At 45.9% G+C, this 25,969-nt stretch overlaps 1 protein-coding gene across 2 annotated transcripts in view; it reads left to right on the top strand.

Annotated features, from left to right (window-relative positions):
* Positions 1–25,969, top strand: part of LOC127424243 (glutamate receptor ionotropic, delta-2-like) — a 618,756-nt gene that overhangs the window by 485,295 nt on the left and 107,492 nt on the right. For both annotated transcript variants that reach the window (XM_051669247.1, XM_051669248.1), the window contains exon 11: positions 3,705–4,017. In XM_051669247.1, coding sequence (XP_051525207.1) covers positions 3,705–4,017 — 313 coding nt within the window. The remainder of the gene's footprint in view (positions 1–3,704; positions 4,018–25,969) is intronic.

Genomic DNA, 25,969 nt, shown 5'->3' with positions numbered 1-25,969 from the left:
TCTGCATTGTTTATCCTTTTGATCTTTCATTAAAAAAAAATGCACTTGAAAACTTGAACCTTTAATTGTAGTAGAACAATAGAAAGAGGGGAAATATCTCATTATTAAATAAATATTTTTCTCCAAAACACATTGGTCACAATTATTGTCACCCCTAGAAATTCTTATGAGTAAAATATACCCTTCATATTTTACATTTTTAGTTCACCTGGGTGACTAGGAACATTAAATTGTTCAGCCGTGACTTCCTGTTTCACAGAGGTATAAATATGAGGCCAAATTCACACAGTCCAACCTCATTATAAGAGAAGACTCAGCACTGTTATCTTGGCAAAGGGAGGCTGCAAAAAGTAATAAAAAGGGTGCCGATAATTATGGCCAATGCATTTTGGAGAAAAATACTTATTTAATAATGAGATATTTACCCCGTTTCAGTTGTTTTACTTCAATTAAAGTTTATATTTTTGTACATTTCTGAATGAAAGATAAAAAGGATAAACAATGCAGATTTTTTTTTCACAGCCTTCTTTGCTCATATTTACTATGGGTGCCATTATTTTTGGCCACTACTGTAAGAGTAACATTCATTCATTCATTAATTCTCCCACTGGCCCCTTTTGCAGTGACTTAAAAATCACTCGATAATAACAGGTGGAAAATACCAATACACATTAGATTATAAATACAACTGTAAATTTAAACATAATATTAATAATTGAAAAATAAACCATGACCTATAAATAGTTTAACACAAATCTCATAAAATTTTGTTTTATAAAACGGCTAAAACTGTGATTGTCAGTGAAATAATTGGATGTTCTACTATATTTTCAGAGTTTGGACATGAACTTTATTACCACCTGTTGGTGGAATCTCCAAACTGCAGATGTAGGAAGCGAATTTAGACTTTGCACTGAAAACAGATGTGGTCCTGAAAAGTCTTAGCGCAACAACCTATTTCTCAGGAAAATAGCAAATTGCGCTTTGCACCACATCTTTAACATGCAGTACACTCACAGTTTGCGTAAATTCACCCACATATAGCGCAAACATTCCCACCCATGCCCACTTGTACTTTGCGCTGGCACAAAAATTGTGCTTAGAATTAGAGCTCTCACGAAACCTGAATAAGACATAGCTCACACTTTGCATGCTCATGAAAATAGAGCCCCTAGTCTCAACCCTTCCACCTTTTATTGGCTAAGTTTGGATTTAAACAGAACTAGTTTTGCATTTCTCTTGCCTTATACTACCAAATATCTCAACAGTGTTAATGAGTGTTAAAGGAATAGTTCACCCAAAAAAGTATAATTCTCTCATCATTTACTCAACTTTTATGCCATCTCAAACTCGTATGATTTTCTTTCTTCTGTGGAACACAAATTAAGATATTTTGATGGAGATAGGAGGAATATTTGTCCATGCAATGCAAGTCAATGGGGTCCAACACTTTAAAGCTCCAAAAAGGACATAAATGCAGATGTAAAAATGTATTGTGAGAAAAGACTCACAATTTGTCTATTCTCAGGTGTTCAGTTGGAGCGGAACAGTCTGGAATGATGTTCCAGCAACTCGCCATGGCATTCCGGCACCTCCGACTCCAAAAAGAAAAAGAAATAGTCTAGCTTGTGGTGCATTGGAACCTGTTCCACTATAATTCATCTAGAGCTAGGGGGGACAAGTCCCCCACAATAATCAGATATGGCCAAATTGTTCCCCCCCCTCCCCACCCAATAATTGATATCCTTGTTGCTGATATGCTGCAGTCCATTATGCACCGCTATCTAATTGTCATTTAGTTGTTTCAGGAATAACATCATGGTTTTAAATAAAGTAAAATTTTTAGCGTGTTCAGTAGTCTTAACACCGCTTGACAATGTAATTTAAGATCATTTAAGCCAATCAAATCGATGAAGGCGGGACTCAAGTTTAAGAAGCTAAGCGGGAACCTTGTGGATTATTCCAGCGCAATGCATCATCAAGCATTTCAGCTTAAGAGTGTTAGTGCCATGTAAAATGTAAGTATCTAAATAAACATGCAATATTTGATCACTGTTTTATGACTGAAATGTAGTACTGACCGACAGTAATTTCCAAGGGTGCAAACTATTCACTATTTCGCTAAATTCGCCATTTTGCATTGAAAATATATCATGTACAGTTCTCAATTCGTATGTCATTCATAATTGTGAAAAACATTAACAGAGTCATTTTCAGCATATCAGGCTTAAGACAAAGAGCGAAGGTGTGTATATAATCAATTAATTGAATGAATGTGGTAATCTGGAAATCATTTGAAATAGCTTTTTTGTAAAATTCACTTGACCTTGTCTAAGAAACACAATGTAGAACGATTTCACCCACAGATTAGAACTAGAACATGGTGAGACCTGTGACTTTTGGCTTCCATTGAGTTTTTAGGTTGTGGCAAGGACAATGTCATATATTTTTAATGCAGGTATTATTAGGTAATAATTTACAATCAATTTAAGATTTTCTAAATTTCTTTGTCTTTAATTAATTCTGAATTTTGTACAGCATCTCCTAAGAGTCTTATTTTAAAAGAAACCTTGTCAGGTTTGTGCTTAAAATATTAGCCACCAGTTAAAGGAGTAGTTCACCTAAAAAGGGAAAATTTACTTTTACTCACTCATTTGCTCACCCTTATGTTGTTCAAACCCATATGATGTTACTTCTTCTTGGAACACGAAAATATATATTTATATTATTTATTTATAGTGAGCAGGAGCTGTCAAGCTTTATAAGGGACAAATACTATAAAGCACTATTAAAGGTTCAGTATAGACATCATAACAGTAGTCCATATGACTTGTGCATTTTATTCCAAGCTTTCTGGGGCCATCCAACAGCTTTGTGTTGTGTGGACTACTTTTATGGTATTTTAATAATGATTTTATTTATTTTTTCTCTCTCTCTTTGGACCTTGACAGCAGTGGTCAATATGAAATGTTTTTGTATGGAAAAGAGCAGTGTTAGGATTCTTGAAGAAAAGATTCTGTTGAATGAGACACAATGAGGGACAACTTGAGGGCAGTAAATTATTTTGTGTACTTTATTTTTGCTAGCCAGCTGACACAGTCAGGTCTTTTTACAGATACATTATTGATGAAAAGAAATTCAAAATATATAATTTTTTTCTTTGAGACAATACAAAAAAGAAATAAAAGATGACTGAAACAGACGAATTGCTTGCAATGCAGACACAGTGTTTGTCTTGTCCTTAAAAGAACTTAAACTTAAAAAAGTTCAAGACATGGTTACGGCCTTGCTTCAAGCAGTTCAGACCCCTGTCTGTTCTCAACCAAAACCGGTCGTCGTGCTTCAGAAGACATGGATTAAACTATTAGAGTGGTATGGATTACCTTTATGATGCCTTTATGTCTCTTTTTGAGCTTGAAAATGTTGGACCCCATTGACTTGAATTGTATGGATAGAAACATCAGACCTCCATCAAAAAAATCTGCATTTGTGTTCCGCAGAGGAAAGTCATATGAGTTCCTTTAATGTTAATTTAAATGCTGCTCTAGTTTGTGCTTTGTTTATTTGTTAGCACAGTTTGAATTGCTCTCTCATGTCCACGGTGTTTCTTGTCTTAGGCTTTAGGCATGGTGTGCATATGAATCTGTTCTTCACATGGTCTGGGTTTAATTTGAGTGTTCTCGGTGTGTCTGTTTGTTTGGCAGAGAGCAGATGTGGGTCTCTCAGCCCTGACCATCACTCCTGAGCGAGAGAGCGTGGTAGACTTCACCACTCGCTACATGGACTACTCCGTGGGTGTGTTGCAGAAGAAGGCAGAGAGGACGATGGATATGTTTGCATGCCTAGCCCCCTTCGACCTCTCTCTGTGGGCTTGTATAGCTGGCACAGTGCTGCTAGTGGGGACTCTGGTGTATCTCCTTAACTGGCTAAACCCACCCAGACTGCCAATGGGATCTGTCTCCTCCACCACCCTTTACAACTCCATGTGGTTCGTTTATGGCTCCTTCGTTCAGCAGGGTAAGTGTGAGTGTGCATGTGAAAATTGTGCTGGGAGAAGAAAGAATAATTCAAAAGGAATAAAACAAGGAAGACAAAGAGAACAACGGTGCAGAAATATGATTTTAAGTGCTCACTTGCTGTTTAAAGTGTCTGCGTTTTATAGAAGAAGAGTGTCAGTGTGCACAGGTACATTGTGTGGACAAAAGATTATACATAACAAAAAGAGGAAAAAGACAGAGATAGATAGTGTCAAGGGAAAAATTAAATTATACTCAGATCAAATCTGCACTTTCTGGTTTTGGTCAAACTTTATAATAACTTTTAATAAATCATTTACAAACATTTTAAAATTGTATAAAACAGATCATTAGTTAATGTATATTCAGATAGTTAGAAATATGACATAATGAGCTTGTTAATGTTTACTAATGAATTTAACTAACATTAACTTAAGCATTATGTAATGTAAATTAAAATATTTACAAATGTACTTACAAATGTTTTTAACTTTCATTCCTATATGGCTTTGCACTTTTTAACACCTATAAATGATTTTAACAAATGTTACATAATGATTAACAGATCCAGAGGCATCATGCCCATTCAAACTGAGGGAGTACATGCCCCCTTGGATTTTTGAGCCAAGGGGATTTTGAATGGAGTATTTAAACTTCCAATAATGTATTTGTACGTTCGATAATTAAATTAAAGGATTATACCTGTAACACGGCAGGCGAGGATGGAGGATCTAAGTGCAGCTTTTAATGGAAACAAAAGATGAACAAAGTAACTCAGAATAAAAATGAAAACAAAACACAGGGAATCCGGTACAGAACATGACAATACATGTGAAGACTGACAAAGGAAACAGGGAAAACAAGGGCTTAAATACACAGGGGCAAACAAGGGAACGAGGAACACCTGTGGAAACAATCAGGGGAAAACCAATCATAAAATGAAACTACAAAAGGACTACAAACTAACAGGAACATGAGAACAAAACAAAAAAAAACTCAGTGCAAAAAACAGGGAATATGTGACAGAGCCCCCCTTTTAAGGAGCGGATTCCAGACACTCAAAAAAAAAAAATTGTCCATGGGGTGTGGGGGAAAACAGGTAGTTCAGGGGGGCACAAGGGGTAAACAGACAGTTCAAGGGGGCACAAGGGGCAAGGGGAGCAGCGGAACAAGGCAAAGTCAGGGAGGCTTGAAACCAAGGCGGAGCTGGAGGGATGGAGAGCCAGGGTGACATTGCAGGCTCGGAGGACCAAGTAGACCAGAGCAGATCAGGCATGCGGCCAGGAGACCAGGGAGACCAGAGCAGATCAGGTGGACAGCCAGGAGACCAGGGAGACCAGAGCAGATCAGGCGGATAGCCAGGAGACCAAAGAGACCAGAGCAGATCAGGCGGATGGTCAGGAGACCAGGGAGACCAGAGCAGATCAGGTGGACAGCCAGGAGACCAGGGAGACCAGAGCAGATCAGGCGGATGGCCAGGAGACCAGAGCAGATCTGGCGGATGGCCAGGAGACCAGGGAGACTAGAGCAGATCAGGTGGATGGCCAGGAGACCAAGGAGACCAGAGCAGATCAGGTGGACAGCCAGGAGACCAAGGAGTTGACCTCAAGGTGGGGACTGGGTCAGGAGTCCTGGGAGGTGGCCGCAGGACCAAGACAGGGTCAGGAGACCTGGGAGGTGGCCGCAGGGCCGAGACAGGGTCAGGAGGCCTGGAAGGCGGCCGCAGGACAAGGACTGGGTCAGACAGCGGAGCCGCTGTAGGAGGAGTCTCTGGGGGAGCGGGCGGAGCCGCTGGGGGAATAGTCTCTGGGGGAGCGGGCGGAGCCGCTGGGGGAATAGTCTCTGGGGGATCGGGCGGAGCCGTGGCAGGCTCGAGAGGCGGAGCCATGGAAGGCGGAGCCGTGGCAGGCTCGAGAGGCGAAGCTGTGGAAGGCGGAGCCATGGCAGGCTCGAGAGGCGAAGCCGTGGAAGGCGGAGCCATGGCAGGCTCGAGAGGTGAAGCTGTGGAAGGCAGAGCCATGGCAAGCTCAAGAGGCGAAGCCATGGAAGGCGGAGCCATGGGAGGCTCGAGACAAAGAGTCCTGGATGAATGGGAAACGACCTCTGTGGTAACGAACATGGGAAGAAACTCGGGAACGAACACTGTGGTCGTGGGCATTGACTCGGAAATGACCTCCGTGGTTGTGTACATGGGAAGGGACTTAGGAACGACCTCTGTAGTCGTGGGCATGGGCAGCGACTTGGAAATGACCTCCGTGGTCGTGTACACGGGAAGAGACTTGGGAACAGAAACTTTCCTTCTCTTCCTCCTCCTTTGGATGGCCGAGGCTGGCAACGCTGGCTCTGGGACGGATGAGGCTGGCAACTCATTGGCCGTGGCAGGCGTGAGCGTTGGCTCATTGACCGTGGCAGGCGTGGGCGCTGGCTCATTGTCCGTGGCAGGTGTGGGCGCAGACAATTTTTGAGGTAGGGTCTTCATGGACCTACGCACCGACATCAGTGGCAGATCATACAACTTGGAGACAGGGGCTGTAGAAGGCTTTGAGACAGGGGCCATGGAAGGCTTCGAGACAGGGGCCGTGGAAGGCTTGGACAAGGGAGCCAAAGACGCAGGTTTTGGCCCGGGGTTCCTGCCATAATCCACTGTATAAAAGGAACTGCAAAGTTCCAGATCCTTCTCCACATATTCGCCGAGCGTCCAGTCCAGGATCAGGTGGAGGCATCAGTTCTCTCAGTGCACTATTCAGACCAGCCCGGAAGAAAACCACCAGAGAGCGGTCTGGATAGTGAACTACATTTGCCAGCTCTTAAAACTCATGGACGTAATCCTCAACTGGACGGTCCCCTTGTTGAAGGAGCAGAATTCTGACGGCCGCTAGATCCATTTTTTGGTCAGTCTTTCTGTAACATGGCAGGCGAGGATGGAGGATCTAAGTGCAGCTTTTAATGGAAACGTCCTGGTTACTTGCGTAACCTCCGTTCCCTGATGGAGGGAATGAGACATTGTGTCGATGTAGTGACACTAGAGGTCACTCTTGGGAGCCCGAAACACCTCTGGTCTTTGATAAAAGGCCAATGAAAATTGGTGAGTGGTATTTGCATACCACTCCCCCGGACATATGGGTATAAAAGGAGCTGGTATGCAACCACTCATTCAGGTTTTGTGCTGAGGAGCCGAGACAAGGTCCCGGCCATTTCAGCGGGTAGTTCAGCGTTGTGGCAGGAGGGACACAATGTCTCGTTCCCTCCATCAGGGAACGGAGATTACGCAAGTAACCAGGATGTTCTCTATCTGTCATTCACTCGATGTAGTGACATTAGGGGTCCCTATACAAAACGCCACAACTGGCTGAACTGTGTTATTGTGAACTGGTGGTGTGTGACGGGCAGACCACTGTGTGCCTCATAGCAGTGCACCAGGCCGACACGTAACCTCCCCCGATGCTGTTATGAGTGTCAAACGGCCCTTTGGGGACAAGTCGACTGCCCAAAAGATAGAGACCGGCTAGCCCAGTAGTGGCCTCTTATCCTCTTTTTCTTCCTCTCCCCAAAAAAAGGAATTAACTGACTGGGACCACCAGGTCTACATTGGGGGGGTGTCCCTCCCAAGGGGAGGACACCGCGGAGACCACACCCCGCCCAGAAAGCAGGGGGGGTATTTTGAGTGGAAATACGTCACATGGTCTTGCCGAACTTTGTCGGAGGTATGTCATGTGGAGAAGTCCCATGGTAGGTCCAACCCTTTGGGGGAGGAGTTTCTACAAACATGGTGACTGGGGCAGAGAGGCCTCTGCCCAAGGAAGACGCAGTTTACCAACAGGGAAATGAATTTGCGGAAGTTATACATTGCATGGGGTTACCTACGGGGAACCACTACATGCAGAGCACCTACCCCAGTACAGGGCTTAGTTAGCACATGTACTGAGCCGGCAGTGAGTTCCTCTGCAAACTCGTCTGCCACAGGGCTCAGAGGAAATCACCCAGGGAACACAGTTTGTGAACACTACTGGGAGTCAACAGCGCACGTCTTCAGCTCAGGGGAGGTGAAAGGCACTATGCGCAAGCGATACACCTGGCCAGCTTGTGCGTGCCACTACACGGGACAAAACTGGTTCCACCCGGAGATTGTAGACCCTTGCAAAGGTGTTGGCTGTTGCCCAGCCCGCTGCTCTGCAAATGTCTGTTAGAGAGGCCCCACTGGTCTAGGCCCAGGAGGCCGCTTCACCCCTGGTAGAATGGGCTCGTAGCCCTGCCGGGGGCGGCACATCCTGGGCGTGGTATGCCATTGTTATGGTGTCAATGAGCCAGTGGGCGATCCTCTGCTTGGAGGCAGTGCTTCCTTTCCGCTGTCCACCAAAGCAGACAAAGAGCTGCTCAGAGACTCTAAAGCTCTGCGTGCAATCCAAATAGATGCGTAAAGCACACACTGGACACAGCAACCTCAGGGCTGGCTCTGCCTCCTCCTGGGGCAGTGCTTGCAGGTTCACCACCTGGTCCCTAAAAGAGGTCGTGGGAACCTTGGGCACATAGCCCGGTCAGGGTCTCAGGATCACGTGAGAGTAACCCGGACCGAACTCCAGGCACGTTTCGCAGACAGAGAACGCTTGCAGGTCTCTTACCCTCTTGATGGAAGTGAGCGCAGTCAGGAGGGTAGTCTTCAAAGAGAGTGCCTTAAGCTCAGCTGGCTGCAAGGGCTCAAAGGGGGCTCTCCGTAGACCCTGAATAACTACAGAGAGGTCCCATGAGGGAACGAGGCAGAGTCTGAAGGGATTCAACCTCCTGGTGCCTCTCAGGAACCTGATGATCAGGTCATACTTCCCTAAGGAGTTACCGTCCACTCTGTCATGGTGTGCTGCTATAGCGGCTACATACACCTTCAAGGTGGAGGGGGACAGCCACCCTTCCAACCTCTCCTGCAGGAAGGAAAGCACTGATCCGACTGCGCATCTCTGGGGGTCTTCGTGTGGGGAAGAACACCACTTAGCGAACAGACGCCACTTAAAGGCATACAGGCGCCTCTTAGAGGGGGCCCTAGCCTGAGTGATCACGTCTACCACCACGGGTGGTAGGCCGCTTAAGTCGTCCGCGTCCCGTCCAGGGGCCAGACATGGAGATTCCAGAGGTCTGGTCGTGGGTGCCAGATGGTGCCCCATCCCTGAGAAAGAAGTCTGGGTGGGCCAGTAGGGTGCTACCAGGACGACCTGCTCCTCATCCTCCCTGACCTTGCACAGGGTCTGTGCAAGTAGGCTCACTGGGGGAAACGCATATTTGCATAGTCCAGGGGGCCAGCTGTGTGCCAGTGTGTCTATACCGAGAGGTGCCTCGGTCAGGGCGTACCAGAGCGGGCAGTGGGAGGATTCTTGGGAGGCGAACATGTCTATCTGTGCCTGCCCGAATCGACTCCAAATCAGCTGGATCACCTGAGGGTGGAGTCTCCACTCTCCCCTGAGGGTAACCTGCCGTGACAGCGCGTCCACTGCAGTGTTGAGGCCTGCTCTAGGGGAACGCCTGCCTGTAGAAACATGAGGTCGGTCCAAGGGCTGAAGAGGCGGTGACAGATCGGTGTGATGGCCACGCGATGTGTCCCGTGGTGCCATGCCCGTCTCGGGACTCGAGTCTGAAGCCAGTGCTGAAGCGGTCTCATATGCATCAACCCGAGCAGAGTGGCCACCGCTGAGGATGCCATATGCCCCAGGAGCCTCTAAAACTGTTTCAGTGGAATCGCTGTCTTCTGTCTGAACGCCTTCAAACAGGTCAGCACCGACTGTGTGCTCTCGTTCGTGAGGCGTGGCGTCAACGAGACTGAGTCCAACTCCAAGCCGAGAAAAGAGATGTTCTGAACCGGGAGGGGCTTGCTCTTTTCCCAGTTGACCCAAAGCCCTAGTCGGCTGAGGTGTGAGAGCACCAGATCCCTGTGTGCACACAACACATCCCGAGAGTGAGCTAGGATAAGCCAATCATCAAGATAGTTGAGGATGTGATTGCCCACTTCCCTTAGCGGGGCAAGGGCTGCCTCTGCGACCTTTGTGAAGACACGAGGGGACAAGGACAGGCCGAAAGGGAGGACCTTGTACTGATACGCCCGACCCTCGAATGCAAACCGCAGGAAGTGTCTGTGTCGAGGTAGAATCAAGACGTGGAAGTATGCATCCTTCAGGTCCACCGCCGCAAACCAATCTTGATGCCGGGCGCTCGCTAGAATGCGTTTTTGCATCAGCATTTTGAACGGGAGTATTTGTAATGCCTGGTTCAGTACTCGCAGGTCCAAGATTGGCCGCAACCCACCGCCTTTCTTCGGTACAATAAAGTAGGGGCTGTAAAACCCCCTCTTCATCTTGGCCAGAGGGACAGGCTCTATCGCATCCTTCCGTAGGAGGGTAACGGTCTCCGCGTGCAAGGTAGCGACATTTTGCCTTTCACCGAGGTGAAGTGGACACCGCTGAACCCGGGCGGACGCCTGGCGAACTGAATCGCATAGCCGATTCAGACGGTCCAGACCAGCCATCGTGACGGGTTGGAAAGCGCAAGCCATGCGTCCAATCTCCGGGCAAGGGGGACCAAGGGGGATCTCGTCGGATGTACCGACGGGTGGGGCTTCGCAGCGGGGAGGATCCTGAGGTGCCACGCCATGTCGTGGCCATGCTGAGTTCAGGGACATCGAAGCACTTACCTGGCTCCTTGTGACCACCCCTGGAACAGCCTGGGACGGGGGAGGAAGAGGCCTGTCCTCATGACCCGTGGAGACTGTCACATCGGGGGCGGATTTGTGCCACAGCTGGGCACGCAGGGGTGGGGAGACCTGCCGCTGGAGTGCCGAACCTGCAAAAGTGGAATGGTGGACAGTGGTCGTGATGACGACCGTGCACACCTGGTATGTGACCCAGGGAACAAGGAAACCGCTCTTGCTGAACTCTTGGGTACCGCAGCCACTTGGTCATGCAGCGCAATTAAATGCAAAGGTAACAAAAGATTCTCCTCCTGGTCCTCCACTGGGGGATGGAGTAGTCTGCTTACCAGCTCCAGAGCAGCGGGTTTCGTCGTCCCTGGGTCGCCCGTCTCAGGGGCGCTTCGAAGCCTTTCGCGGGTTCTTGGAGGCCGACCGTGAGACGGGTGGTGTCTGCTTCCTGCGGTGGGCTCCACGTCGGGGCCAGGCCACGGGGGCGGGCTGCGGCAGAGCCGGTGCAGTCACCGCAGGGGGATGCCCTTGGTGATGAGCAGACGGGTTGCAGAATCTTGAGCCGCGCTGGGGCAGGATGTGCCGGATAGCCTCTGTCTGCTGCTTCACTGCTGAGAACTGCTGGGCAAAGTCCTCGATGGTGGTGCCAGGTGGCGGCGCTCTGCGGGCATAGGTGCACCGCGAGCGCCTTATCCACCGGGGGGATTGCCGAATAGCCCTTGGCCGCCCCACCATTGACCAGACACGAAAGACAGTGATCATGGCCGTCAGAAGGCGAGAGATAATGACCGCAACCAGGAATAACACACAAACGGAAAGGCATCTTTAAAAAGATGCATCTTTAAAAAGACGTTCCGTGTGTGCCGCTCTTTTAGAGAAATATACTCTTTTATTTCTGCCGAAGCGCCCAGGGGAGTTCTCTGCAGTGCACCAGTGCAGAGGGGGAAGAAGCCGCTGAAATGCTCCATCAGATCCAGCAGAGGTGAATGAACAGCCGTGGGAATTCAGCTTAGTGAGCATCGACCATTCGGCTCCGAAGAGAAAATCTGAATGAGTGGTTGCATACCAGCTCCTTTTATACCCGTATGTCTGGGGGAGTGGTATGCAAATACCACTCACCAATTTTCATTGGCCTTTTATCAAAGACCAGAGGTGTTTCGGGCTCCCAAGAGTGACCCCTAGTGTCACTACATCGACACAACGTCGAGTGAGTGACAGATAGGGAACAAAAGATGAACAAAGTAACTCAGAATAAAAATGAATACAAAACACAGGGAACCCGGTACAGAACATGACAATAAATGTGAAGACTGACAAAGGAAACAGGGAAAACAAGGGCTTAAGTACACAGGGGCAAACAAGGGAATGAGGAACACCTGTGGAAACAATCGGGGGAAAACCAATCATAAAATGAAACTACAAAAGGACTACAAACTAACAGGAAACAGGAACATGGGAACTAAAGAATTTGAAAAGTCAAAAAGAATTTGAAAAGTTTATTGACATAAAAGTCAATGCAAAATACAGGGAATATGTGACAATTCCATGCAAAATAAAAGTATGTCTATGGCAGGAATCTTAATTTTACATGTCTAAATTTCGCCAGACCAAATCCAATCGAGTCAGATATGTTCTGCTATATGTGACATCCCGTGGCTGTTTCAGAGATCACGTTCAACGGGGAAGGTCAAGCACCAAGGGAAAGTGCAGTGTTATGGTAATAAAAACTAATTCATTGCATCAACTTCAGTGCAGTTAAGATTTCCTAACTATGTCTGATCGCTGTGGAACTGTCAATCAGTGTTTTTATATAATCTAATATAGATTATGTTTATGTTTTTGTACTGTTCATTTACTTTGGTGCTGAAATGCATTTACAGTAAAAGGTTTAGGCACTTCTTTACACTCTCTTTTCTTCATGTTTAAAGAAAGCAGCGACTCATCTTATTTTAGTGTGAATCCTCTCATTTCCAGCCATTGTAAAAACTTTAAGTAATAAAAGGTGGTTATTCATGGTTCCTTGGTAGCCGCGGGTTCCGTATTATCAATGGGAGGGAAGTGGTGGGCGGCTGAACGGATTGAAGCAGCAGCGCTTGTGCTCAGATTACTTTGTCACTGCTTACAGCACACACTGCGCAAGATAAAAAAAATAAAAAAAATTGCGGCTACTGCGTGTCATTGACCATCTCACAGAGATAAATTTTATTCAGCTGGCATTTAGCTATTATTTATTCCATTCCCTTAAGCACAGTCTGATCTGATTGATCACTCCCACTGATCTGTAATATATCAGTAATCACTCCCTATTTCCTATATAGTGCATTGTGTTGTCGATGATGTCTGTATCAAGCATACAACTAAATTTAACAAACCACCCCTTACACAAACTTTGTTACAGTAGCTCAAAGTCCAGTGCCCATAAAGTGCCCTTTGTAAACATTTAAAATGTTTAAATAGTTTCAACTTTAGAATGGGTATGGCAAAAATATGAACAAATAATTAATAAATGAGTTGTAAAGATGTGTATATAGTAAAAGCATGCTTACAATACATACGGCAATAAACAAGCAGCAAATGTGTGGCTTTACAGACCTTCATTACTAATTAGCTGGACATTAATGAATAATTTCTAAACATGAATAGTGAAGTGGTGAAACATTCTGATGCTTTATGAAAAAAAAAATATGTAAAAGAGTGCATGAGCTCAAAAAAGTTTAAAGATATTTGTAAGCATTCAAATATACATCATATAAATAAAAATAAAAAAAAAACAAACAAAAAAAACATTTATAGATGTTAAAAAGTGCAAAGCCATATAGAAATGAAAGCTTAAAATGTTTAAGTATTTGAATTTACATTGACTAATGATCTGTTAAGCATTATATAATGTTTGTTAATGATTTAATAATGAAAGTTATTATAAAGTGTTACCCTGGTTTCTTTTAAATTCTCAACAGGTGAAAGCTGTTCTTTGGACAAAAGATGACAGAAATGTTGTAAGGGAAGGGTAAAATGAGAGAAGAGTGCAAGATTTTACGTCTCGCAGATGAGGGAAATAGGAAAGATGTTTAGTGTAATAAACTACATAGTTGAACTTGTTAATTCCTATTAATATTTTTACATGTTTAACGACAGACTGATTAATTTTTTTAAACAAGGTGAAAGATTTAAGGCCATTTCCAGCATTAGAGATGTGACATTTGTAGTCAAAACGTGAAATGAAACTTCTCAGAGAAAGTACCAATAACTATCAGTAAATCAAACCTTTTGTATGTATCTACTTAAACCCGCGCAGAAAAGAAAAATCTCAGTCTATACAGGGTTTTTTTTCAATTTCAGGGAAATTAACTTGCAATATGGATGTGACAAAAAGTCACATTACTTGTTTGGAGACAACAACACACTTTGTAGGATCACTGTTAATTAAAAAACACAATCTAGAAAAAACAATACAGGTGCAATGGAGAAGGGTTGGCTCTCAATACAACATAATGAGGAAAAAAACAGTTACGGATGTTAGATCTTTCTGTTACGTAAGTCACAGATCTGAAATATTTTACATGCTGTCAGCAACTGTTGCAAAAACATCTAATGGTGCTTTCACACTTGGTTCGATTGCTTGGACCGCACCCAGGTTTGTTTCCTCCCACCTCCCTCTGCCCCTGCTGGTCTCTGTTCACATAATATCTTTTTGGATCGAACCACAGTCTGATTACATCAACGTGAATAAAAGCGGCAACTGTTTACCACTGTAAATAGGCAACAACTCAAGAAGACATCAGCTTCGCTGTGTTACTAAAGTATTCATCTTTTTGGATTTACCACCAAAACTTTACAAGCACAAAACGACAATTATGTTTGTCTGCCACGGATGCATTGAATGTGCAATGATGTGAAGACTATTAGTGTTTGTCTGACGCGACCCCGTGGATGCGTTGCAAGAGATGTGAAGGATGTGAGCGTTCTTTATTAGGACACATGCAGGTATGAGAAATGCATTAAACCATAATAATTGCAATCAGGAGCCTGTAAAGATGGAAATTATACTTCATCAATATTGGTTCACTTCTGCAATTTGGTACGATTGCATTCACATCTGCGGCGAACCACACCGGAGTTCACATGATCCGTACCCCAGACTATCTTTTCAAGCAGACTTTGGTGCAGTTCGGAAAACAGTGTTCACATCACCCAAACTAACTAAGTTTTGATGTCATTCGAACTCGGGTGCGAACTCGGGTGTTTATGAAAAATATTTATGAATATTTATTAATGGAGTTAACTTATTAATATGAATAAATGTAACCTCTAAAACATATGGGTATGGTAAAATGAAGTGACTATAGCCCTCATGAATTTAAAAGTTAGCCTAAATATTTCTCAGACATATTTTATTTTTGTAAAATTCTTATTGATAAGATAAAGTGAGAATTAAGATTCTTTTGATCCCTCTTTTGAAACCCTGAAATATGGCTGATTGAAAACTCTGTTTTAGTATTGGTGCACAGCAGTGTGGGGGATAAACAATGCACTTATTCTTTTTACAGCTCTATTTCAAAGCATTCATATTGTAAAATGTATGGGGTTTTGTTCCTTTGGTACACACAATTTTGTGGAAATGGAATGGAATGGAAACGTTAACATTAACATGGAATTGCCCCTAACCAAATATCAGTAAATCTACATGAACTGGTTATAATGATCATAATTATAATAAGACAACCTAATTGCTCCCCTGCATCTGGGTTCATTGCTGTTCTAATTGCAATCTATGCTTCTTTGAAACGCAGTCATTATGATGAGAAATCAGTTTATTAATGCGCTTTCATCAGACCAATGAACCAAGTACTTGTGTCTTTTAGGATGACATTTTGTAAATTGAGCTGATTGCATGCTGTTGAATAGGCTATCATACAAGAACCAAACAGAGACAGAAAGATCTATGCACAAATGCACTGTAGCATTCCCCCAACACTATCACTATCATCCTTTTGTCTCAGTTTTTGTTTGATGTTTCGTGGAGTTGATTTTACAAATACACCCTTTCTCTAAAACAAGAGAGTGGGGAGAGAAGGTACGTAGCTGGAATGGCATAGCTGGAGTCTCTCTCTCTTTGATGAGTCACTTTCATCTGCCTCACAAAAACCTTTTCCACTCTCTTCACATCCATCTCGAGTTTTTGCTTTATATAGACCTTTAAACAAATACCTTTCTTTCACATTCATTTCTATGCAGTGTCTTTCTGTAAAAGAGTTCCCTACAGAAAGAATTAAATACTATATCCACCTTTTTCATGGTGGTCTTACTGGGGAAATGGATGTGGGTGCAACTTCCATCGGAAGTTGTTCTATAGCATTCGTTGCCTCAGGTTGCAGTCATTTTAGACCCTGTTTACAGCTGGTATTATGGATTGGCCGATGACAAGTGGTCAGAGCAAAATACAGGTGTAAATGTGGTGCAAAATCTTTTGTAATCGGATCACAAAAGCATATACGGAGGTAGTTATAAATGCATGTGTGTGCAGCAAGCCATTTTTATTTGCACTTTCTATGTCTTTTCTGACTATGTTCTGACTATCATGCAGTAACACACTGACATAGGGATTGATGTATGTCATCACGAAATCAGAGACCCTCCCCTCAAATCCGAACTCAAGTGGTCACAGGAGACGCATTTAAGTGACCAGGTGTAAACAGCAATGTGTCTCGTCTGACCACATGTGATCAGATCACCCGAGATGCATCTTAATACAAAGTGAAAACAAGGTCTTAATGAGTATTGTATTATACTGTATTCAGATCGTTTAGGCTAGAACACATTATGGTGTCCTTACAGAGCTCAGGGACAGCATGTGCAGTTCACCCTCTAATAAAGAAGGAACGGGTATCCATACATTGTCCTTATGAAGCTCTGTCAGGCTGTGTTCCCACATCTAGATGTATGAATGAATGACCAACACCGCAACGAAAGAATGAATGAACGTAAGACACACTGACAACTGTGTTATTTACCTTCTAACGGAAGTAACGCCCATATTTCGCACAAAGAATTATGGGGAGTAGGAAAAGGATGGATAGTCTGTGTTTTTGTGCACAATAGTTTTCTTATATTAATAGTTATTTTGGTCATATTCTGTATACTGTATGTATGCATCATGTAAACACATTAATGTGATTAGAGTAACCTTCTAAACCTGATTAAATATTCCAGTATCTAGACATCCAAATAAAACAGCTGGCTTATGCCTGTTTTAATCAGAATTCATTGTCATGTAAACACCTTATTCAGAATATCCACTGTAATGGAATTTTCATTTATATTAGCACAAGCAAATGAAAAATGAATGGCATGCTACATACACAACAAGCCATTGTAAAAAGTAAAGCAATTAGAGACACAGTTTGGAGCTAAGAGGAGACGGACTGTTTTCACAACATAAAATAAATCAACATTCAAATCAATATGTAGATAGATGAAAGCACCGTAACAGTCTTATGGCCTACATTTTGCTGTTTATTTCAATCTTGTGTGCTGGTGTCAATTAAATTAATTATGAGAATTAAAGATTTGATTGCATTACTGATCAGAATTAGTGTAATAAAAGGCCAGAGTGAGCATCTTCTTCAATACTTCCAGTAGAGAATCTTGGTAAAGGAATACACATGTGTTAGTTTATTCAGAATATGCTGATTCCATGTAACAATGGATATATAAGTATCAGTGAAGCTTGTAAAAAAAAAATATTCTCCAACAAACACTATCAGAAAATCATGTGCATGTAAATGTGATCATGGACTGCAGCTCAATGAAAAATTGTTTGGTTGGTATTTAAAGATTTCAGACTGATTGCAGACCAACACGGCTGCAGCTCAAGCAAATATCAATTATTATTATTATTTTTTTTTCATCTTCTGCAGCAGCAGCTGCGAGACACACACGGATGCATCAGGGATTTAGGTACATGAGCAGCACGCAGAACAGCCCTGTATTGTGTGGTTTCCTGCAAATTAACTAGAAAATCATGTCCGTGATGACATGGGACTAATATTATCAGTGGACTTTTCCAGTGTTTTTGGATGTAGCATTTGCAGTCAAATCGTGAGATGTAACTTCTCAGCGAGTGCTAATTACTACTGTTGACTCATTTGTATGTACTGTATTTTCCCAAATCAGTCAGCAGATAGAGAAAAAAAGATTCAGAAAGAAATGTCAGTATAGACTATTATTTCTTTAGATAGGGATAATTTTAAATAAAACTAAATTAAATTAAAATGACATAATTGAAAATGAAATAGAAATAAAAAATAAAAAGTAAAAATTTGAAACATAATTACCTTGGTTGTAATGACTAACGCAGCTTTCACTTTCTTTAGTCTATGTTTGAGTGGAGGGGAAAAAGCAACAAATAATTTAAACGTCAACAGAACGCAATAAGAAGTGTGTTGAAGGACAGTTTTGTCTTCATACACCTAAAGCATATGCTTTCATCCTGAAACCACTTTGAAGTCTGTTCAGCAGGATAATAATCATAAAATGTATATATGAAATGCAACAGAGGTGTTTTTGTTACATTTATATTTACAAACTGTTTTTCGTAGTTGTGAAGTTTAAAATAAGCTTAAAATATTGATGTTGAGTTTACGTTACAATTTTAATTCAGATTCATGAACAGATTCATTTGGACTCAGACTCGACTCGGACTCGGCCTGTTATGGACACGGTCTTGAGTCCGACTCGGCCCCAACTCGGACTCGATTGTTTAAAGACTCGGACTAAGGTGGACTCGAACCTAACACTATCAGAAGATTTTCTGGAAATGTTTCTTTATCTGTGTGCATTTGTAGTAAAATATGTAGATGTGTAATTAATGCCAAGCTCCCTGATGTCTTAAGCTTACTAAAGGAACTGCTTTAATTAAGTGAAATCTGTAAAGACTTCTGCTGATCACTCAGTAACCTTTCTGCATGAACTGTAGCTTTGTAAAGCACTGAAATTCACTGTTTTCCCTCCATAATGCCCTATGATCCTGATAAGCTTCTTCACTGACAACACTTTTGTACTGTAATGTAACACCATAGGCACTGCAACACAATACAAAAGATTGTGTTAAAAAGGAAAATATTTGAGGTAAAGTTGGTGTTTGTGCCTGAGGGTATAGCAACTACAGTTGCAATCGAAATTATTCAATATATCCTGACTATGTGACTGACACCATGGATTCTTTCAGGTATCAGGCCATTTTGGCATGAAAAATGTGATGCCTTCAGTGTGTAAATTGAAGCTCGGTGATCACTGGACTTTCCAGCAAGACAATAACATCAAGGATACATCCAAGTTGTCCAAAATCTGGTTCAGGGATAGGTCGTGGAATGTCCTTAAATGGCCCTTTCAGTCCATCATTAAAATCCCATCGCAAACCTTTGTTGGGATTTCAAGGAAGCAGTGGCAGCACAGAAACCAAAGAATGTCAATGAGCTGGAAGCTTTTGCTCATGAGAAATGTGTAAAAATTCTAATAGAGAGGTGTCCGAAGCCTGAGAACACTTACCTGAAACATTTATTTACTGTTATTAAGCATAAAGGATGCTCCACAAATGATTGACTTTGGGGGTTGAATATTTTTGACATGACATTTGTGGAGAAAATTAGTTATTTGTTTTATTTTAAAATTTGGGTAAACTGAACTCTTTGTTCCCAAAATCACTCAAATGTGTATTAAAAACGTCATGGTTACTTGTGTAACCTCCGTTCCCTGATGGAGGGAACGAGACATTGTGTCGATGTAGTGACACTAGGGGTCACTCTTGGGAGCCCGAGACACCTCTGGTCTTTGATAAAAGGCCAATGAAAATTAGCGAGTGGTATTTGCATGCCACTCCCCTGGACATATGGGTATAAAAGGAGCTGGTATGCAACCACTCATTCAGGTTTTATGCTGAGGAGCCGATATAAGGTCCGGCCATTTCAGTGGGTAGTTCAGCGATGTGGCAGGAGGGACACAGTGTCTCGTTCCCTCCATCAGGGAACGGAGGTTACACAAGTAACCATGATGTTCCCTATCTGTCATTCACTCGATGTTGTGTCGATGTAGTGACACTAGGGGTCCCTATACGAACCGCCACAATTGGCTGAACTGTGTTACGTGAACTGGCGGTGTGTGGTGGGCAGACTACTGTGTGCCTCATAGCCAGCACACCAGGTCGACACGTAACCTCCACCAACATATTTATGAGTGTCGAACGGCCCTTTTTGGGGACAAGTCGACTACCCAAAAGATAGAGACAGGCTTAACCCAGTTGTGGCCTCTTTTCCCCTTCTTTTTTTCCACTCCCATAAAAAGAAGGGGGATTATCCGACTGGGCCGCCAGGTCTAGTCAAGGGGAAGACACCGCGGAGACCACACCTTGCCCAAAGAGAGGGGGGGATATTTAAGTGGAAAAATATGTCACATGGTCTTTCCAACCATGTGGGGAGTCTTCAAGGTAGATCCTGCCCAATGGGGGAGGAGTTTCTACAAACATGGAGACTGAGGCAGAGAGGCTCTGCCCAAGGAAGATGCAGTTTGCCAACAGGGAAACAAATTAGCAGAAGATATATAATCACATGGGGTTAGCTTTACAGGGAAACGCCACATGCGGAGCACCTACCCCAGAACAGTGCTCTTAGTTAGCGTGTGTACTGAGTCTCTCCTAAAACTCGACTGCCACAGGGCTCGGAGGAAGTCAACCAGGGAACAAAGTTTGTGAACACAACTGGGAATTAATGGCGCACGTCTTCAGCTCCAAGGGAGGTGGAAAGCGCTATGTGCAAGCGATACACCCGGCCAGCTATCCCAGGCTTATCCGCTTGCATTGCGTGCCACTACCTGGGATGAAACCAGTTCCACCCGGAGGTTGTAGAACCTTACACAGGTGTTGGGTGTTGCCCAGCCAACTGCTCTCTAAATGTCTGTTAGAGAGGCACCCCTGGCCAGGGCCCAGGGAGCCGCTACACCTCTGGTAGAATGGGCTTGTAGCCCTACGGGGGACGGCATGTTCTAGGCGACATATGCCATAGTTATGGCGTCAATGAGCCAGTGGGTGATCCTCTGCTTGGAAACAGCGCTTCCTTTCCGCTGTGCACCAAAGCAGACAAAGAACTGCTCAGAGATTCTAAAGCTCTGTGTGCGATCCAAATAGATGCGTAAAGCGTGCACTGGACACAGCGACGACAGGGCTGGGTCTGCCTCCTCCTGGGGCAGCGCTTGCAGGTTCACCACCTGGTCCCTAAAGGGGTGGTGGGAACCTTGGGCACATAGCCCGGTCAGGGTCTCAGGATCATGTGAGAGTAACCTGGACCGAACTCCAGGCACGTTTCACTGACAGAGAACGCTTGCAGGTCACCAACCCTCTTGATGGAAGTGAGCGCAGTCAGGAGGGCAGTCTTCAAGGAGAGTGCCTTAAGCTCGGCTGACTGCAAAGGCTCAAAGGGGGCTCTCTGTAGAACCTGAAGAACTACAGAGAGGTCCGATGAGGGAACGAGGTGCGGTCTGGAGGGATTCAGCCTCCTGGTGCCTCTTAGGAACCTGATGATCAGGTCGTGCTTCCCTAAGGACTTACCGTCGACTGCGTCGTGGTGTGCTGCTATGGCGGCAACGTACACCTTCAAGGTTGAAGGAGACAGCCTCCCTTCCAACCTCTCCTACAGGAAGGAAAGCACTGATCCGACTGCGCATCTCAGGGGGTCTTCCTGACTTGAAGAACACCACTTAGCGAACAGACGCCACTTAAAGGCATACAGGCGCCTTGTAGAGGGGGCCCTAGCCTGAGTGATCGTGTCTACCACCGCAGAGTGTCCAGGGGCCAGACATGGAGATTCCAGAGGTCTGGGCGCGGGTGCCAGATGGTGCCCCGTCCCTGAGAAAGAAGGTACTTCCTCAGGGGAATTTGCCAGGAGGGAGCTGTCACGAGGAGCATGAGGTCCGAGCACCATGTCTGGGTTGGCCAGTAGGTTGCTACCAGGACGACCTGCTCCTCATCCCTCCTGACCTTGCACAGGGTCTGTGCAAGCAGGCTTACTGGGGGAAACGCATATTTGCGCATGCCAGGGGGCCAGCTGTATGCCAGCGTGTCTATGCTGAGGGGGGCGTCAGTCAGGGCGGACCACAGCGGGCAGTGGGGAGGATTCTTGGGAGGTGAACAGGTGCAGCTGTGCCTGTCGAATCGACTCCAAATCAGCTGGACCACCTGAGGGTGGAGTCTCCACTCTCCCCTGAGGGTAACCTGTTGTGACAGCGTGTCCGCTGAAGTGTTGAAGTTGCCCGGGATGTGAGTGGCTTGCAGCGACTTGAAGTGCTGCTGACTCCAGAGGAGGAGACGGCAGGCGAGTTGTGACATACAACGAGAGCGCAGACCGCCTTGGCGGTTGACATATGCTACCATCGTCATGTTGTCTGTCTGAACTAACACGTGCTTGCCCTGGATCAATTGCCGAAACCTCCACAGGGCGAGCAGAATTGCCAACAACTCGAGGCAGTTGATGTGCCAATGCAGTTGCGGACCCGTCCAGAGGCCGGCGGCTGAGTGTCCATTGCAAACAGCACCCCAGCCCGTTTTGGGGGTGTCTGTCGTGACCATGACGTGGCTGGAGACCAGTTCTAATGGAACACCTGCTTGTAGAAATGAGAGGTCGGTCCAAGGGCTGAAAAGACAGTGACAGACCAGCATGATGGCCACGCGATGTGTCCCGTGGCGCCATGCCCATCTCGGGACTCAAGTCTGGAGCCAGTGCTGAAGCGGCCTCATATGCATCAACCCGAGCGGGGTGGCCACCGCCGAGGATGCCATATGCCCCAGGAGCCTCTGAAAAATTTTCAGTGGAACCGCTGTTCTCTGTTTGAACACCTTCAAACAGGCCAGCACCGACTGGGCGCTCTCGTTCATAAGGCGCCATCAAGGAGACTGAGTCCAACTCCAAACCAAGAAAAGAGATGCTCTGAACCGGGAGGAGCTTGCTCTTTTCCCAGTTGACCCGAAGCCCTAGTCGGCTGAGGTGTGAGAGCACCAGTTCCCTGTGTGCGCACAACATGTCTCGAGAGTGAGCTAGGATTAGCCAGTCATCGAGATAGTTGAGAATGCAAATGCCCACCTCCCTTAACAGGGCAAGGGCAGCCTCTGCGATCTTCGTAAAGACGCGAGGGGACAGGGACAGGCCGAAAGGGAGGACTTTGTACTGATACGCCTGACCCTTGAACGCGAACCGCAGGAAGGATCTGTGTCGAGGAAGGATCGAGACGTGGAAGTACGCATCCTTCAGGTCTACCGCCGCAAACCAATCTTGATGCCGGACGCTCGCCAGAATGCGTTTTTGCGTCAGCATCTTGAACGGGAGTCTGTGTAAAGCCTTGTTCAGTACTCACAGGTCCAAGATTGGCCGCAATCCACCCCCTTTTTTCGGTACGATGAGGTAGGGGCTGAAAAACCCCTTCATCTCAGCTGGAGGGACAGGTTCTATCGCGCCCTTCCATAGGAGGGTAGCGATCTCCACGCAAGGTAGCAGCATTTTCGTCCTTCACCAAGGTCCAAGTTCCGTGCAAGGGGGACCAAAGGGACAACGTCATCAGATGTAACGGCAAGTGGGGCCTTGCGGCGGGGCGGAGCTCGAGGTGCCACACCACGTTGTGGCCATGCTGAGTCTAAGGACATCGAAGCACTTACCTGGCTCCTTGTGACCACCCCCGGAACAGCCTGGGATGGGGGAGGAAGAGGCCTGTCCTCATGACCCGTGTAGACTGTCACATTGGGGGCGGATTTGTGCCACAGCTGGACGCTCAGGGGCGGGAGACCGCCACTGGAGCGCCAAACCTGCCAAATAGAGTGGTGGACGGTAGACATGATGATGGCCGTGCACACCGGATACGTGACCCAGGGATAAGGACACCGCACTTGCTGAGCTCTTGAGTACTGCAGCCACTTGGGCATGCAGAGCAATTAAATGCAAAAGGTAACAACAAGATGGAGAGATCTGCTTACCAGCTCCAGAGCAGTGGGTTTCATTGTCCCTGGGTCGCCTGTCTCAAGGGTGCTTTGAAGCCTTTCATGTGTTCTGGGTGGCCGCGAGACGGGTGGCGTCTGCTTCCTGCAGTGGGCTCCATGCCGGGGCGAAGAGGCAGGCTGCGGTGGAGCCGGTGCAGTCACCGCAGGGGGATGCTCTTGGCGATGAGTAGACAGGGTGTGGGATCTTGAGCCGCCCCGGAGCAGAATATGCTGGCTAGCATCTGTCTACTGCTCCACCATCGAGAACTGCTGGGCAAAGTCCTTGACGGTGTCGCCGAATAGGCCCACTTGGGAAATGGGGGCAGCAAGGAACCGTGTCTTGTCAGCCTCGCCCATCTCGACCAGGTTGAGCCAAAGGTGGCACTCCTGGACCACTAGTGTGGCCAGCGTCCGCCCGAGAGACTGCGCCGTGACCTCCGTCGCTCAGAGAGTGAGGTCTGTCACCGAGCGCAGTTCCTGCATCAATCCCAGGGCTGAACTACCCTCGGGCAGTTCCTTTAGCGCCTTGGCGGACTTGCAGGAGAGCCATGGTGTGCAGGGCGGAGGTGGCTTGTCCAGCAGCACCGTAGGCCTTGGCCATCAGAGACGACATAAACCTACAGGCCTTGGATGGGGGCTTTGGGCACCCGCGCCAGGTGGTGGCACTCTGCGGGCATAGGTGCACCACGAGCGCCTTTATCCACCGGAGGATTGCCGAATAGCCCTTGGCCGCCCCACCATCGAGGGTAGTGAGGGCAAGGAAGCTGAAAAGATCAGGACCGGGCAGTAAAAAGTGCCTCCCGCGACCTTGTCAGCTATTCGTGTACTTCCGGGAAGAAAGGAACGGGGGCGGGGCGTGGCTTTGAGCGGCGCCGTGAGCCCAGGAACCAATCACTGAGCCGCGAGGGTTCAGGGAAGAGCAGAGGGTTCCACTCTAGCCGACGCTTGCAGCTGCCCGGGAAAGCATGTCATCATCTCTGCATCAGCCTGTGACTGGGCAATCATCCCCAAAGGGAGGAGCCCAGCTGAGGCTTCTGACTGGAAGATCACTTTCGCGGGCTCTGAATAAGAGGTCGAACTCGCCATGAGACGAGCCGGCGGACTCATCCGGAAGCCCGATTGGGGCAGACGAGCACACGTTCCGTGTGTGCTGCTCTTTTAGAGAAATATACTCTTTTAGAGAAATATACTCTTCTATTTCTGCCGAAGCACCAGGTGCATTCTCTGCAGTGCACCAGTGCGGGGGGGGGGGGGCTGCTGAAATGCGCCGTCAGATCCAGCAGAGGTGAATGAACAGTAGTATTCAGCTCAGTGAGCGTGACCATTCGGCTCCGAAAAGAAAATCTCAATGAGTGGTTGCATACCAGTTCCTTTTATACCCGTATGTCCGGGGGAGTGGCATGCAAATACCACTCGCCAATTTTCATTGGCCTTTTATCAAAGACCAGAGGTGTCTCGGGTTCCCAAGAGTGACCCCTAGTGTCACTACATCGACACAACGTCGAGTGAGTGACAGATAGGGAACTTACTTTGACTGTTTACTGAGGTTTTAGCTGTGTTTTAATTCACATCACCAGAATGTATTGCTGGTCAGGGGGGTTGAATAATTTCTATTGCAACTGTACAATGTGCAAAATTTGACAGTGCACCAGTATATTGTAATGTAATTTGTTGCTTTGCTTTGTGAACAGGCTTTGTTAAAGTTGTATAGTGCATTTTTTATCTGCTACCATATTTAGCTTTGTATAGACAAAAGTTTAAGTTAGGTAGGACTAATTAGTGGTGCTTGTGCTGAAGCAAGCATCACTATTACTGTTGCTTAAACTTGAACAATCCACCCTCAAACTCTCAAACTTTGCCATGTAACTCCTCCCCCACCATTTGTGATTTAATCATAATCGATACCTTAAATTGTTTGGCACGTTGAGGAGAGGTGTGTTTTTACTATTCCAGGTGATCAGCCATTTGGATTTTCAGATTTTCACCTGACAGACCTGCAAGCAAAAAATAAATAAATAAATAGTTTGCATTGTCTTACATTGAAGCAGAGTCTTGAGACATATCTAGGGACCAGAATATCAAAGAGACTTGGGTGTGGGCTCTTTTGAATTGAACCAGTATGCAACCACCCAGAACCCCTTAACAGCCACTTAAAAATGCCCAAGCATCCACTCAGAACATCTTGGAAACTGCGCACAGTACCAGTGCCCTGGCTGCCATCCAAAACTTCATAGCATTGTGGCAGCGACTTTTGCACAGGCAAGC

Source organism: Myxocyprinus asiaticus, chromosome 33, assembly GCF_019703515.2.
Source record: "Myxocyprinus asiaticus isolate MX2 ecotype Aquarium Trade chromosome 33, UBuf_Myxa_2, whole genome shotgun sequence".
In the NCBI taxonomy this organism is placed as follows: Eukaryota; Metazoa; Chordata; class Actinopteri; order Cypriniformes; family Catostomidae; genus Myxocyprinus; species Myxocyprinus asiaticus.
This window is presented reverse-complemented; position numbering and strand designations above follow the sequence as displayed.